The sequence below is a fragment of the Chrysemys picta genome, unplaced genomic scaffold, assembly GCF_011386835.1.
Source record: "Chrysemys picta bellii isolate R12L10 unplaced genomic scaffold, ASM1138683v2 scaf94, whole genome shotgun sequence".
Taxonomy (NCBI): Eukaryota; Metazoa; Chordata; order Testudines; family Emydidae; genus Chrysemys; species Chrysemys picta.
Window position 1 is genome coordinate 141,692 of NW_027052801.1, and position 12,885 is coordinate 154,576.

Sequence of the window (12,885 nt, forward strand, 5' to 3'; positions counted from 1 at the left end):
CAAAATGCCGTTAGCCTTCTTGGCAACAAGAGCACACTGTTGACTCATATCTAGCTTCTCGTCCACTGTGTCCCCTAGGTCCTTTTCTGCAGAACTGCTACCTAGCCATTCGGTCCCTAGTCTGTAGCAGTGCATGGGATTCTTCCGTCCTAAGTGCAGGACTCTGCAATTGTCCTTGTTGAACCTCATCAGGTTTTTTTCAGCCCAATCCTCTAATTTGTCTAGGTCCCTCTGTATCCGATCCCTACCCTCTAGTGTATCTACCATGCCTCCTAGTTTAGTGTCATCTGCAAACTTGCTGAGAGTGCAGTCCACACCATCCTCCAGATCATTAATAAAGATATTAAACAAAACCGGCCCCAGGACCGACCCTTGGGGCACTCCACTTGAAACCGGCTGCCAACTAGACATGGAGCCATTGATCACTACCCGTTGAGCCCGACGATCTAGCCAGCTTTCTATCCACCTTACAGTCCATTCATCCAGCCCATACTTCTTTAACTTGGCGGCAAGAATACTGTGGGAAACCGTATCAAAAGCTTTGCTAAAGTCAAGGAATAACACATCCACTGCTTTCCCCTCATCCACAGAGCCAGTTATCTCATCATAGAAGGCAATTAGGTTAGTCAGGCACGACTTCCCCTTCGTGAATCCATGCTGACTGTTCCTGATCACTTTCCTCTCCTCTAAATGTTTCATAATTGATTCCTTGAGGACCTGCTCCATGATTTTTCCAGGGACTGAGGTGAGGCTGACTGGCCTGTAGTTCCCCGGATCCTCCTTCTTCCCTTTTTTAAAGATGGGCACTACATTAGCCTTTTTCCAGTCATCTGGGACCTCCCCCGATCGCCATGAGTTTTCAAAAATAATGGCTAATGGCTCTGCAATCTCACCCGCCAACTCCTTTAGCACCCTCGGATGCAGCGCATCCGGCCCCATGGACTTGTGCACGTCCAGTTTTTCTAAATAGTCCCGAAACACTTCTTTCTCCACAGAGGGTTGGTCACCTTCTCCCCATGCTGTACTGCCCAGTGCAGCAATCTGGGAGCTGACCTTGTGCGTGAAGACAGAGGCAAAAAAATCATTGAGTACATTAGCTTTTTCCACATCCTCGGTCACTAGGTTGCCTCCCTTATTCAGTAAGGGGCCCACACTTTCCTTGATTTTCTTCTTGTTGCTAACATACCTGAAGAAACCCTTCTTGTTACTCTTAACATCTCTTGCTAACTGCAACTCCAAGTGTGATTTGGCCTTCCTGATTTCACTCCTGCACGCCTGAGCAATATTTTTATACTCCTCCCTGGTCATTTGTCCAATCTTCCACTTCTTGTAAGCTTCTTTTTTGCGTTTAAGATCAGCAAGGATTTCACTGTTTAGCCAAGCTGGTCGCCTGCCATATTTACTATTCTTTCTACACATCGGGATGGTTTGTTCCTGCAACCTCAATAAGGATTCTTTAAAATACAGCCAGCTCTCCCTGGACCCCTTTGCCCTTCATGTTATTCTCCCAGGGGATCCTGCCCATCTGTTCCCTGAGGGAGTCAAAGTCTGCTTTTCTGAAGTCCAGGGTCCGTATTCTGCTGCTCTCCTTTCTTCCTTGTGTCAGGATCCTGAACTCGACCATCTCATGGTCACTGCCTCCCAGGTTCCCATCCACTTTTGCTTCCCCTACTAGTTCTTCCCTGTTTGTGAGCAGCAGGTCAAGAAAAGCTTTGCCCCTAGTTGGTTCCTCCAGCACTTGCACCAGGAAATTGTCCCCTACACTTTCCAAAAATTTCCTGGATTGCCTGTGCACCGCTGTATTGCTCTCCCAGCGGATATCAGGGTGATTAAAGTCTCCCATGAGAACCAGGGCCTGCGATCTAGCAACTTCTGCTAGTTGCCAGAAGAAAGCCTCATCCACCTCATCCCCCTGGTCTGGTGGTCTATAGCAGACTACAACCACGACATCACCCTTGTTGCTCCCACTTCTCAACTTTATCCAGAGACTCTCAGGTTTTTCTGTAGTTTCATACCGGAGCTCTGAGCAGTCATACTCCTCTCTTATATACAACGCAACTCCCCCACCTTTTCTGCCCTGCCTGTCCTTCCTGAACAGTTTATATCCATCCATGACAGTACTCCAGTCATGTGAGTTGTCCCACCAAGTCTCTGTTATTCCAATCACATCATAGTTCCCTGACTGTGCCAGGACTTCCAGTTCTCCCTGCTTGTTTCCCAGGCTTCTTGCATTTGTGTATAGGCACTTAAGATAACTCCTTGATCGTCCCTCTTTCTCAGCATGAGACAGGAGTCCTCCCCTGCGCTCTCCTGCTTGTGCTTCCTCCCAGGATCCCATTTCCCCACTTACCTCAGGGCTTTGGTCTCCTTCCCCCGGTGAACCTAGTTTAAAGCCCTCCTCACTAGGTTAGCCAGCCTGCTGGTGAAGATGCTCTTCCCTCTCTTCGTGGAGAGGGGGAGCCCGTCTCTGCCTAGCACTCCTTCTTCTTGGAACACCATCCCATGGTCGAAGAATCAAAGCCTTCTCTCCGACACCACCTGCGTAGCCATTCGTTGACTTCCACGATTCGACGGTCTCTACCCCGGCCTTTTCCTTGCACAGGGAGGATGGACGAGAACACCACTTGTGCCTCAAATCCTTTATCCTTCTTCCCAGAGCCACGTAGTCTGCAGTGATCCGCTCAAGGTCATTCTTGGCAGTATCATTGGTGCCCACGTGGAGAAGCAGGAAGGGGTAGCGATCCGAGGGCTTCATGAGTCTCGGCAGTCTCTCAGTCACATCGTGTATCCTAGCTCCTGGCAAGCAGCAGACCTCTCGGTTTTCCCGGTCGGGGCGGCAGATAGATGACTCAGTCCCCCCTGAGGAGGGAATCCCCGACCACCACCACCCTCCTCCTCCTCTTGGGAGTGGTGGTCGTGGAACCCCCATCCCTAGGACAGTGCATCTTTTGCCTTCCAATTGGTGGAGTCTCCTTCTGCTCCCTTCCCTCAGATGGGTCATCTAGTCCACTCTCCGCATTAGTACCTGTAGAGAGAACATGGAAACGATTGCTCACCTGTATCTCCATTGCTGGTGCATGGACGCTCCTCTTTCTCCTTCTGGAGGTCACATGCTGCCAAACCTCCTCACAATCCTTCTGTCCCTGCTGCGCCTGCTCTGAATCTTCAGAACATTGTGGCCGTAGAAGTATCTCCTGACGTCTGTCCAGGAAATCTTCATTTTCCCTTATGCAACACAGAGTCGACACTCGTTTCTCCAGCCCTCGAACCTTCTCTTCCAACATGGAGACCAGCTTGCACTTTGTACAGACAAAGTCGCTTCTGTCCTGTGGAAGAAAGACAAACATGGCACAACCTGTGCAGGTTACAACAGCTGATCGCTCACCTTCCATATCACCGTCCTCGTAAGAGCTTCCTCAACTGTTGCGGGAACTACTCAGAGAAACCTGCAGATGGAAGCCTCAGTGCGCTCTCCCCACACGAAATCCCAGGCAAACTCCCGCTGTTAGCCTCTGCTGTTCGCCGCTCAGCTGGTTCGCTGCTGACTGCCCTTATATACCAGTCAGGCCCACTCAAGGCCCACCTGGAACAAAGCACTCCCAATTCACACTTTTCAAACAAACAAGCAAGCAATCAAGCACACGGTCAAACTGACCAACTGTCCCAGCAGCAGGCACTCAGATACTCACCAACACAGCCCCCCTAATGCAGCACTTAGCGTACCTCCTCTTGGACAGCTCCCAGGCAAACTCCCGCTGTTAGCCTCTGCTGTTCGCCGCTCAGCTGGTTCGCTGCTGACTGCCCTTATATACCAGTCAGGCCCACTCGAGGCCCACCAACACAGCCCCCCTAATGCAGCACTTAGCGTACCTCCTCTTGGACAGCTCCCAGGCAAACTCCCGCTGTTAGCCTCTGCTGTTCGCCGCTCAGCTGGTTCGCTGCTGACTGCCCTTATATACCAGTCAGGCCCACTCAAGGCCCACCAACACCCCCCCCAATGCAGCACTTAGCATACCTCCTCTCGGACAGCTCCCAGGCAAACTCCCGCTGTTAGCCTCTGCTGTTCGCCGCTCAGCTGGCGATTGTCGGAGAATTGTCGGAGAATAACAGAGTTCTCACTTTTTGTTTGGGTATAGCAAGTCAGATACTTTATTTTCTTTAACAATTGCATAGAGGGAAAGAGCTAAACAGGTCTCTCTACAGGTAAACAATTACAGCAAACCTTTATACCTTTCATTACAAACAATAATAAGCAACAGCTGCATTTTGTTTATACATAGGCCATTTTAATATCTTATTTTTCTCACTTGTTTTAACTCTAGTCTACATACAATATTTTCTACACATTATCTACACAAGGTCGCAACAACTTCTCACACAGTTCTTTCCCACTCGCCTCACACAATCCTCGCGTCTACAAATCTCACGTTATTAAAGTTACAGTTAGCCTAACTCTTGCTAACAAACTGTCATGCAGTGCAATCCCCTTCCTGTCAGTTCTTTCTCTGCTTCCACAATAGATAAGAAGGTTGTGTGGGGATAGATAGATAGATAGATATGAGGGAGTGTAGGGGGATAGATGGATGGATAGATAGATAGATGATGAGGTGTGTGGGGATAGATAGATAGAGGGGGTGTGTGGGGATAGATAGATAGATCGATAGATAGAGGGGGTGTGTGGGGATAGATAGATAGATAGATAAGATTAGATAGAGGTGGTGTATTGGGAAGAATGGGGAGAAGGTGAGTGTCCAAAAGGACACATAGGTTGATTGATTTACAGCGGGGTCACCGAGATCAGAATCCAGCCCCGACCCCATCGACGTCAGTCAATAAATAACCCGGTCCTGGCCCCTGCGCCCCGAGCTACCCCCTGCATCGCTCAGTGAGAAATTTCATTGGCTTTCATTTTCAACAAGTAGGAGAAAAATTGATTTTCATATTTTGTGTTTGTTTTAAAGATTTTCTCCTCCCCTGATACAGTCCGTATGTGTAGAGGGGACAATTTTGGGTGATTCCCCTCATTTCCCCACTGATTTGAAAACAATACAAAGGGGTTAGGGAGGTCTGAAAGCCCAAATCCCAGTCCGACAGTTTTCAGTTCATTCTCAGCCCAGGTCCACCCGCCATTGGCCAATTGCACTAGGGGGCCAGGAGGGGGCACCACAAAGGGGGCACCAGTGGGGCACCAGTGGGGGGGTGACAGCAGCAAGCAGGGTCCTGGAGGAATTAGGAGAAGGTGGTGAGTGGGGGAAGGGGGGCTCCCAGTTCAGAGGGGATCCCATCCCCACCCCTACCCTTTTCCCTCTCCCACCACAGATGGCGGAGATGGCAGAGATGAGAGAGAAGGCAAACAGAAAAGCAGTAGAAGCTGCCAGGAGGGAATATGAACAATTTGTGCAGCAGCTGGTGAGTGCAGAGGGGCTGCGGGTTGGGAGTGAGGGGCACCGACAGGACTGACGGGGGGCAGGGCTGGGCTAGCAGGGGGCTGTAGGTTGGAGTTGAGGGGGCTACAGGTGTGTGAGGCAGAAGTTCCCCCTGTGGCTGGGTAATGCTAGTTCCCGTCCCTCATGGACGATCTCGCCCCCCTCCCGGCAGGACCGTGGCCACCAGAGCATGAGCAGCTGTCTGAGAGTGAAGCCCCTGGAGATGAAGCGACGCCAGGAGGGGAAACGCCAGGAGCTGCTGGAGCGCTGCCGGGGGGAGCTGCGGGGCGAGGACCCCCAGAAACAGGCGGCCCTGGAGGAGCTGAAGCAGGAGCTGGACAAGCAGATGGACGAGTTCCTGTCGGCCTACGGGCAGCGCTTTAAAGTGAAGAAGGCCGAGTGGTTGGGCCTGTACATTGGGCCATCGCCAGCTGCCAACTCGCGCCGGGCACGGGCTCCCCCCCACTGGCCCGCGCACCTGCCAATCAGCAAACGGCTCCGGCCCATTGGCTGCCCCTTCAGGAGATGGGACGGGGGAAGCAAGAGATTCTGGGACTTGTAGTTTTATGTACCCAGTGGAGGAGAAGAGGGAGCTGTGGCGCTTATGGGGGGGGTCTAGTGGTTGGACCAGAGCCCTGGGGTAGCAGGGGGCTCCGGGGGCTATTTAAAGTGCCGGGGCTCCAGCTACCTCTGCTGCCTCGGTCCTCTAAATAGCCGCGAGAGCCCCGCAGCTTCCCCAGGGCTCCGGCAGCTATTTAAAGGGCCAAGGTGGTAGAAGCAGGGGGGCCCCTGCCCTACCTGCAGCCAGCCCCTGCTGCACCCCCTGCCCTGCCTCCAGCCCCGCACCCCCTGCCCCCACCAGCCCATCTCCAGCCAGCCCCTGCCTGCAGCCAGCCCGGCACCCGCTGCCTGCAGCCAGCCCCTGCTGCACCCCCTGCAACAGCGAGAATGATTCACCACAGGAACAAGCTACCAAGGAAAGTGGTGAATTCGCCCTCTCTTGCTGTCATTTAATGAAGACTAGATGCCTTTCTGGAATGTGTTTGCCCCCAAAGTAGCTATGGTGTCATACAGGAGGCCTGTGACATGCAGGGGGTCAGATTACATGCTCTAATGGTCTCTTCTGGCCATCAAGTCTACTAATTTCTGAAAAACTGAGTGTAGCATTGGGAGCAGCGTCTGAGGTTTTACTGTCTAGTCGGCTTGCTTCCTAGAATGAACACGCCTTGAGTGGGGTGATCCACAGGGAGTAGCTCAAAGCTCCCAGGTGCCTGGCCAGGGGCAGGACATTAGCACAGCAAGGGAGGGGCGTGGCAGTGACATCACAAAGGCCTTTTGCAGGACCTCAGACTATTGGTCAAAGGTGGTGACCTCACAGAGAGATGCTGACATCAGCCAGGCAGGACAGAGGCGAGTGGCCCGGGAAACCTCAGAGACTCCTGTGGCTTTGCTTCAGCAAGTCTCTGTCTCGAGGTCTCTCTTTGAGGACTGAGAGAACATTCGAGTTCACGTACGTGAGCGGCAGGAGGAACCTCTGTTGAGTTTTCTCCTTCCCTTTTAGTGATTTGTACTAGAAAGCAGACGTCCCTGTGTAGAAGGTAAGAGCCTCCTCGAGGTTTGAAACCTGTTCAGTCTGATCCATCGGGTGAGAGTTGAATTCTAGGCATGGAAAACACGAGCCTAATGAGGCAGAATTTTATTCCGCACCTGGGATTTTGTCCCTTAGAATCATTGGGGACATTGGGGTTTGTCTTTTTTGTTTCACCTTTTCCTCCAGCCCTCCCTCCTTTCTTTTCTTCTCTTGCTTCTTTTGTCCTTTCCCCTGTTCCCCTCCCCAACACCAGGGTGTGTGTGTTTGTGTGTCGCGGGGGAGTGCTCTGCAGCTCCCACGGTGGGAGGTCCACCCGAAAATGTGGGGCTGAAATAGTGCCCCGGCAGTGATCCCCACCAGTAGCGTAGCTAAGGGCGGTGCAGGGGAAGCAGCCACTTCCCCTCAGCACATTTTCCAAAAGTGGCGCCTTAGTCAGGGGTTACCATGGCGCCAGCGGGCGGGGCCCACGCTCTGCTCTGAAGCTTGGCCTTCCCTGTCAGGCGCTGACCTCCTGCACGCAAATTCAAGATCCGATGGTTAGTTTGAAAATCAGGGCTCTTGGGTCCTATTCCCAACTCTGCCACTGACTGGCTGTGTGACCTAAGACAAGTCAATTCTCCTTTCTCAACCTTAGCTTCTCCCTCTTTCAAGTAGGGATAATAATGATCCGCTCCTACTTACCTCACAGTGGGTGGAGGATGGAGATCCATTGGAGAGTGTCACTAGGAGGAGTGCATAATATGAGGTGTCCTATCACATTTACTCAGATCAGAGTGTGACATAATAGAATAGCTGAAATAGTTGATTTTATTTGTATTTTTTTATTTTGAAATTGATAAGAGCAGCAACTACTTAGCTCAGACTGAAGCATCTTATCTAATTTTCGAGATCTAAGTGTCTCCTCTTGGTGTGCGAGGAGACAATTTAACACACTGTGACAAACAGGAGATGCTTTTGTTTTGCAAGAAAATCTTTTTGCAAAGAACTTTCATCCCACTTGTTATGAGTTCAAGAAACAAACTGGTTTAGTCTGAATGGGATTTTCTGACAGAAACGGTTTCAATGAAATTTCCCCACCATCTTGATTCCAGGGCTCTATCCCTGCCCAGGGGTGAAAGGAACTTAAAGGATTTACCATTACGCCGGAGTCCTGAGCGGGGGTGTAGCCTCAACCGGAAGAGGCGGGGCCTTTCAAGATTTAAAGGCCCAGGGGCTCCGGCTGTGGCTGGGAGCCCCAGGGCCTTTAAATCACCCCGGAGCTACCAGTTGCAGAGGCGGCTGGGAGCCGCGGGGTTCAAGGGCGAATTAAAGGGCCCGGGGCTCCAGCCACCGCGGAGCTCTGGGCCCTTTAAATCACCGCGGGAGACCGGCTGCCGGAGCTCCAGCGGCGCTTTAAAGGGCCCAGGGCTCCCCACAGCGGCTGGAGCCCTGGGCCCTTTAAATCTCCGCCGCGGAAGCCGGTCCAGTCCGGCATGGCGTACTGGCTCTTGCCGCTCCGCTGTACCGGACCGGACTGGTTTACTTTCCCCTCTGCCGTGCTTCTGGGCTGTTTGTTGTCCATTAGAACAGGAGTCAGGACTGGTGGCTTCTCTTTCTGGCTCTGCCACCGCCTTGCTGTCTAGGCGCGGTGCTCGGCAGGGGCTGGGGCCGGGGGCGCGGGGCCGGGGGCTGGCGCGGTGCTGGGCCAGCGGTACGGGCACTTGGCCGGGGGCTGGCGCGGTGCTCGGATGAGGGCCGGGGCCGGGGGCGGTGCTCAGCCGGGGGCCGGGGCCGGTGCGGTGCTCGGCCGGGGGCCAGTGCGGTGCTGGGCCGGGTGCCGGGCCAGAGGCCGGCGCAGTGCTCGGCCGGGGGCCGGCGCAGTGCTGGGCTGGCGGTGCGGGCACTTGGCCGGGGGCCGGCGCGGTGCTGGGCCGGCAGTGCGGGCACTTGGCCGGAGGCTGGCGTGGTGCTCGGCCGGGGGCCGGGCCAGTAGCCGGTGTGGTGCTCAGCCAGGGGCCGGGGCCGGCATGGTGCTGGACAGGGGACGGCGCGGTGCTGCACCGGGGGCCGGGCCGGGGGCCGGCGCAGTGCTCGGCCGGGGGCCGGCGCGGAGCTGGGCCGGCGGTGCGAGCACTTGGCTGGGGGCCAGCGTGGTGCTCGGCCGGGAGCCGGGCGGGGGCCGGCGCGGTGCTCGGCCGGGGGCCGGCGCGGAGCTATGCCGGCGGTTCGGGCACTTGGCCAGGGGCCGGTGCGGTGCTAGGCCGGGGGCCACGCCAGGGGCCGGTGTGGTGCTCAGCCGGGGGCCGGCACGGTGCTGGGCGGGGGCCAGCGCAGGGCTCGGCCGGGGGCTTGTACGGTGCTGGGCCGGGGGCCGGTGCCGGCGCGGTGCTGGGCTGGGGGCCGTGCCGGGGGCGCGGGGCCGGGGGCCGGCGCGGTGCTGGGCCGACGGTGCAGACACTTGGCTGGGGGCTGGCGCGGTGCTCAGCCGGGAGCCATGCCGGGGGCTGGTGTGGTGCTCGGCCGGGAGCCGTGCCGGGGGCTGGCGCGGTGCTCGGCCGGGGGCCGGTGCGGTGCTGGCCGGGGGCCGGTGCAGTGCTGGCCGGGGGACCGGTGCGGTGCTCGGCCGGGGGCGGGGGCACTTGGCCGGGGGGCCGGCGTGGTGTTCGGCCGGAGCTGGGGCCGGGTGCGCAGGCACTTGTCCGGGGGCCGGGGGCCGGTGCCGGCGCGGTGCTGGGCCGTGGGCCGGGCCGTGGGCCGGCACGGTGCTCGGCCAGGGGCCGGCGCGGTGCTGGGCCAGCGGTGTGGACACTTGGCTGGGGGCTGGCGCGGTGCTCGGCAGGGAGCCGTGCCGGGGGCTGGCGCGGTGCACGGCCGGGGGCCAGTGCGGTGCTGCGCCAGGGGCCGTGCCGGGGGCGCGGGGCCGGGGGGCCGGCGCGGTGCTGGGCCGGCGGTGTGGACACTTGGCTGGGGCCTGGCGCGGTGCTCGGCAGGGAGCCGTGCCGGGGGCTGGCGCGGTGCTTGGCCGGGGGCCAGCGCGATGCTGCACCGGGGGCCGGGGCCGGCGTGGTTCTTGGCCGAGCAATTCTCCCAGCACTTTCCAATAGTGGGAAAGTATGAAATCCCCGTTTGACTGCTGGGGACAGAGCCAGAGACGGGGGAGCAACTTGCCCAAAGTCCCACAGGAAAAGGAAAACAACCAGCAGTGGAACCAACAGGAAACCCAGCAATGGAACTCTGGAGTCCTGGTTCTCAGTCCCCTGGTCCAGTCACTCCAGCGGAGCACACTCCCTCTCAAAGCCGGGGGAGTGGACATGGGGGCCTGGTTGTAATTGCCAGCTGTGGGAGGGAGTGTGCAGCAGTGGTTAGCGAAGGGGCCTGGAAAGAAGGCCTGCTGGGTCCCATCCATTCTTCTGACACTTGGTGTGACCCTGTGCCAGTAGCTTCCCCTCCCAGGCCTGGTTCTCATCAGTGGGGTTGGGGTCGCAGTCCCGACAGCCCAGGGGGGTTGGGAGGCTCCAGGAAGGTGTGTAAAGTGCAGGGATGTCGGGATCCCAGAGGCGCTGTCACCCCTGCACTAGGGCGGTGTTCTGCACCCCCTGCTGCTGGCCGAGTTTCTCTGTCCCTTGGCAATAAGACAGACTCTTGTTTTCACAGCCAGCCGATCGCCCCGTGCCATCACCCTGCCTGCTTCCTGGGCAGGGACCTCCTCAGCTCACCACCACCCTCTCCAGCCTGCCTTGGGCTTGGAGAGTGAGGAGAAGGGCGAGGGACGACCCTGAACATCCTCCAACCATCTCTCCGTCACCAGAGCAAGTGAGTGGCATTAGGGTTCCTCGGGGGCGTCCCCTGTCTGTCTGGGGAGAGGCAGAAAGAGGGGGAGAGAATCTCTCCCAAAGGAGATTGGATTTGCAAACAGCCCCCAGGACCCCCTCGCTCTCAGACCGGGAAAGGGCTTCTCCAGAGCCGTCTCCAGTGTGTTTGGCAAGGTCCCAGCAATGGGGCTCCCAGCCCTTCCCTTGTGGGAGACTGTTCCCCAGGCTGAGAGTCTGTGAGCTGGGCCAGACCCAGTGAGCTGCTGAGCATGGAAATCAATGGGAACCGAGGGGGCCCTGGCCTTGCTATGCCTAGGGACTTTGAAGTGGGGAATGGTTTCCCAGGAGAAGTCCAGACTCCTGGGTTCAGGGCCAGGTTTAGCAAGTGCGGGGCCCGATTCCTGGGGCGGCACTTCGGATTGCTGGCTGGGGGAGGTGGCCCCGCGGGGCTGCCACACTCTGGACGGCGCTCTGGCCAGGAATGCAGCGCCACGGGGCTTGCCGCGGTCCGGCCGGCGGTCTGGCCGGGGTCGTGGAGCTGCAGGGCTGTTGCGGTCCGGCTGGGGCTGCGGGGCCACGGGGCTGGCCGGAGCTGCAGCCAGGGTCGCAGGGCCATGGGGCAGCCATGTTCTGGCCGGAGCTCCAGCCGGGCTCGCGGAGCTGCCGTGCTCCGCCGGAGCTCCAGCCGGGGTCACGGGGTCACAGGGCTGCCGCGCTCCGGCCTGGGTCGCGGGGCCACGGGGCTGCCACGCTCCGCCGGAGCTCCAGCCGGGAGAGTGGGGCCGCGGGGCTGCCGCGCTCCGGCCGGCGCTCTGGCCAGGGGAGCGGGGCCCCCGAAGACGAATGCCGCTGGGGTGAGTGCGAGAGGCCCTCTTATGCACGGGGCCCAATTCTGGGGAATCGGGCAAATCGGCCTAAAGCCTGCCCTGCCTGGGTTCTGTTCCTTCTCTAGCCTGGGCGGAGGGTGGGGGGGTGTGAGTGTGGTCTGGGGTGGCAGGAGGGAGCTGCTTGTCCAAAGTGACCAGTGTCTTTGTGACTGACCCCAGTGTTCGAAAAGGACGAGACTCCCCAGTTCTTGCAGCCCCAGCGATGACGAGGGGGAGCGTTGAGGGGGAGCAGATCATACAATGAACTCCTGCCAGTGCGGGTAGCTTGCCCTCCCTGCACCCCTGTGGGGGGAGCAGGAGCTGCTCTGGCTGGGGCAGGGATGGGGAGGGACCAAACAGGCTGGTTAGTGAGAGGCTGCCTTGACCCCAGACTCATGCCTGCTTCCCCCTGGGTTCCAGGATGGCCAGGCTCCTGAGGATGTTCGGGAAGAAGGCTGTGCAGGTGGCCCCAGAGCCTGAGGGAAGCAGACAACATCTTCCCCAGGAGCGAAGCGGCCTCTCCGTCCCCGCTGGAGGGGAAGAAGCTTCCGGCCGCGCCAGGAGGTGGAAGCGCCCAGCCTTCTGGCGGAGGAAACCCACTCCCGGCACAGGCGCCGAGGTGGGAGCATCACCTCCCAGGCCAAAATGGAGCTGGGCCAGGCTGCGGCTGGGCAGGCAGGACCCAGCCCAGGGGCGGAACCGGGCAGGGTGGCTCTGGGGCTTGTTGTTGTGTGGGCAGCAGCGGCCCCAGGCGCCCAGCCCCAACTTCCAACAGGGGCCATCGCCCTGCCCGGTCAGTGAGGACCTTCCAGCCTCCTCAGGGCAGGAGGTGGAGGATCCCTCTGCCAGCCCCAGCAGCTCGGGCCGCTCCCTATCCGACAGCAGCAGCGCCTGCGACTCGGCTAGCAGCGTGGCCGACGGACGCTTCTGCTTTGTTCTAGGTGAGGATCCAGGCTGGGCTCGGGGAGGGGTGAGGAGGGGGCTGTGAACACCCTGGGCCCAGGCCCTCAAGCAGTGCTATGGGGGCGGGTCTCCAGCCCAGGTGTCTGGCCTGAGCCATGTGAACTCCACGGACACTAGATGCTGCCACTTTGGTCCTTGGTGCTCCATTGGGCGGGGCTGGGGGGAGGCACCTCCAAGGGAGTCCAGGACAGTGGGGAGGATCTCTTTGCTATGGGCTCCTGAAGGAGTTGGGGGCTGATGCCATCACT

At 58.4% G+C, this 12,885-nt stretch overlaps 1 protein-coding gene across 1 annotated transcript in view; it reads left to right on the forward strand.

The window, feature by feature from the left end:
• The window catches only part of LOC135977999 (trichohyalin-like), a 55,331-nt gene extending 42,722 nt beyond the window's left edge, over positions 1-12,609 (forward strand). The window contains exons 5-7 of the mRNA XM_065579121.1: positions 5,320-5,409; positions 5,599-10,809; positions 12,095-12,609. Coding sequence (XP_065435193.1) covers positions 5,320-5,409; positions 5,599-5,988 — 480 coding nt within the window. The 3' untranslated portion in view covers positions 5,989-10,809; positions 12,095-12,609. The remainder of the gene's footprint in view (positions 1-5,319; positions 5,410-5,598; positions 10,810-12,094) is intronic.
• Positions 12,610-12,885: the final 276 nt, after the last annotated feature.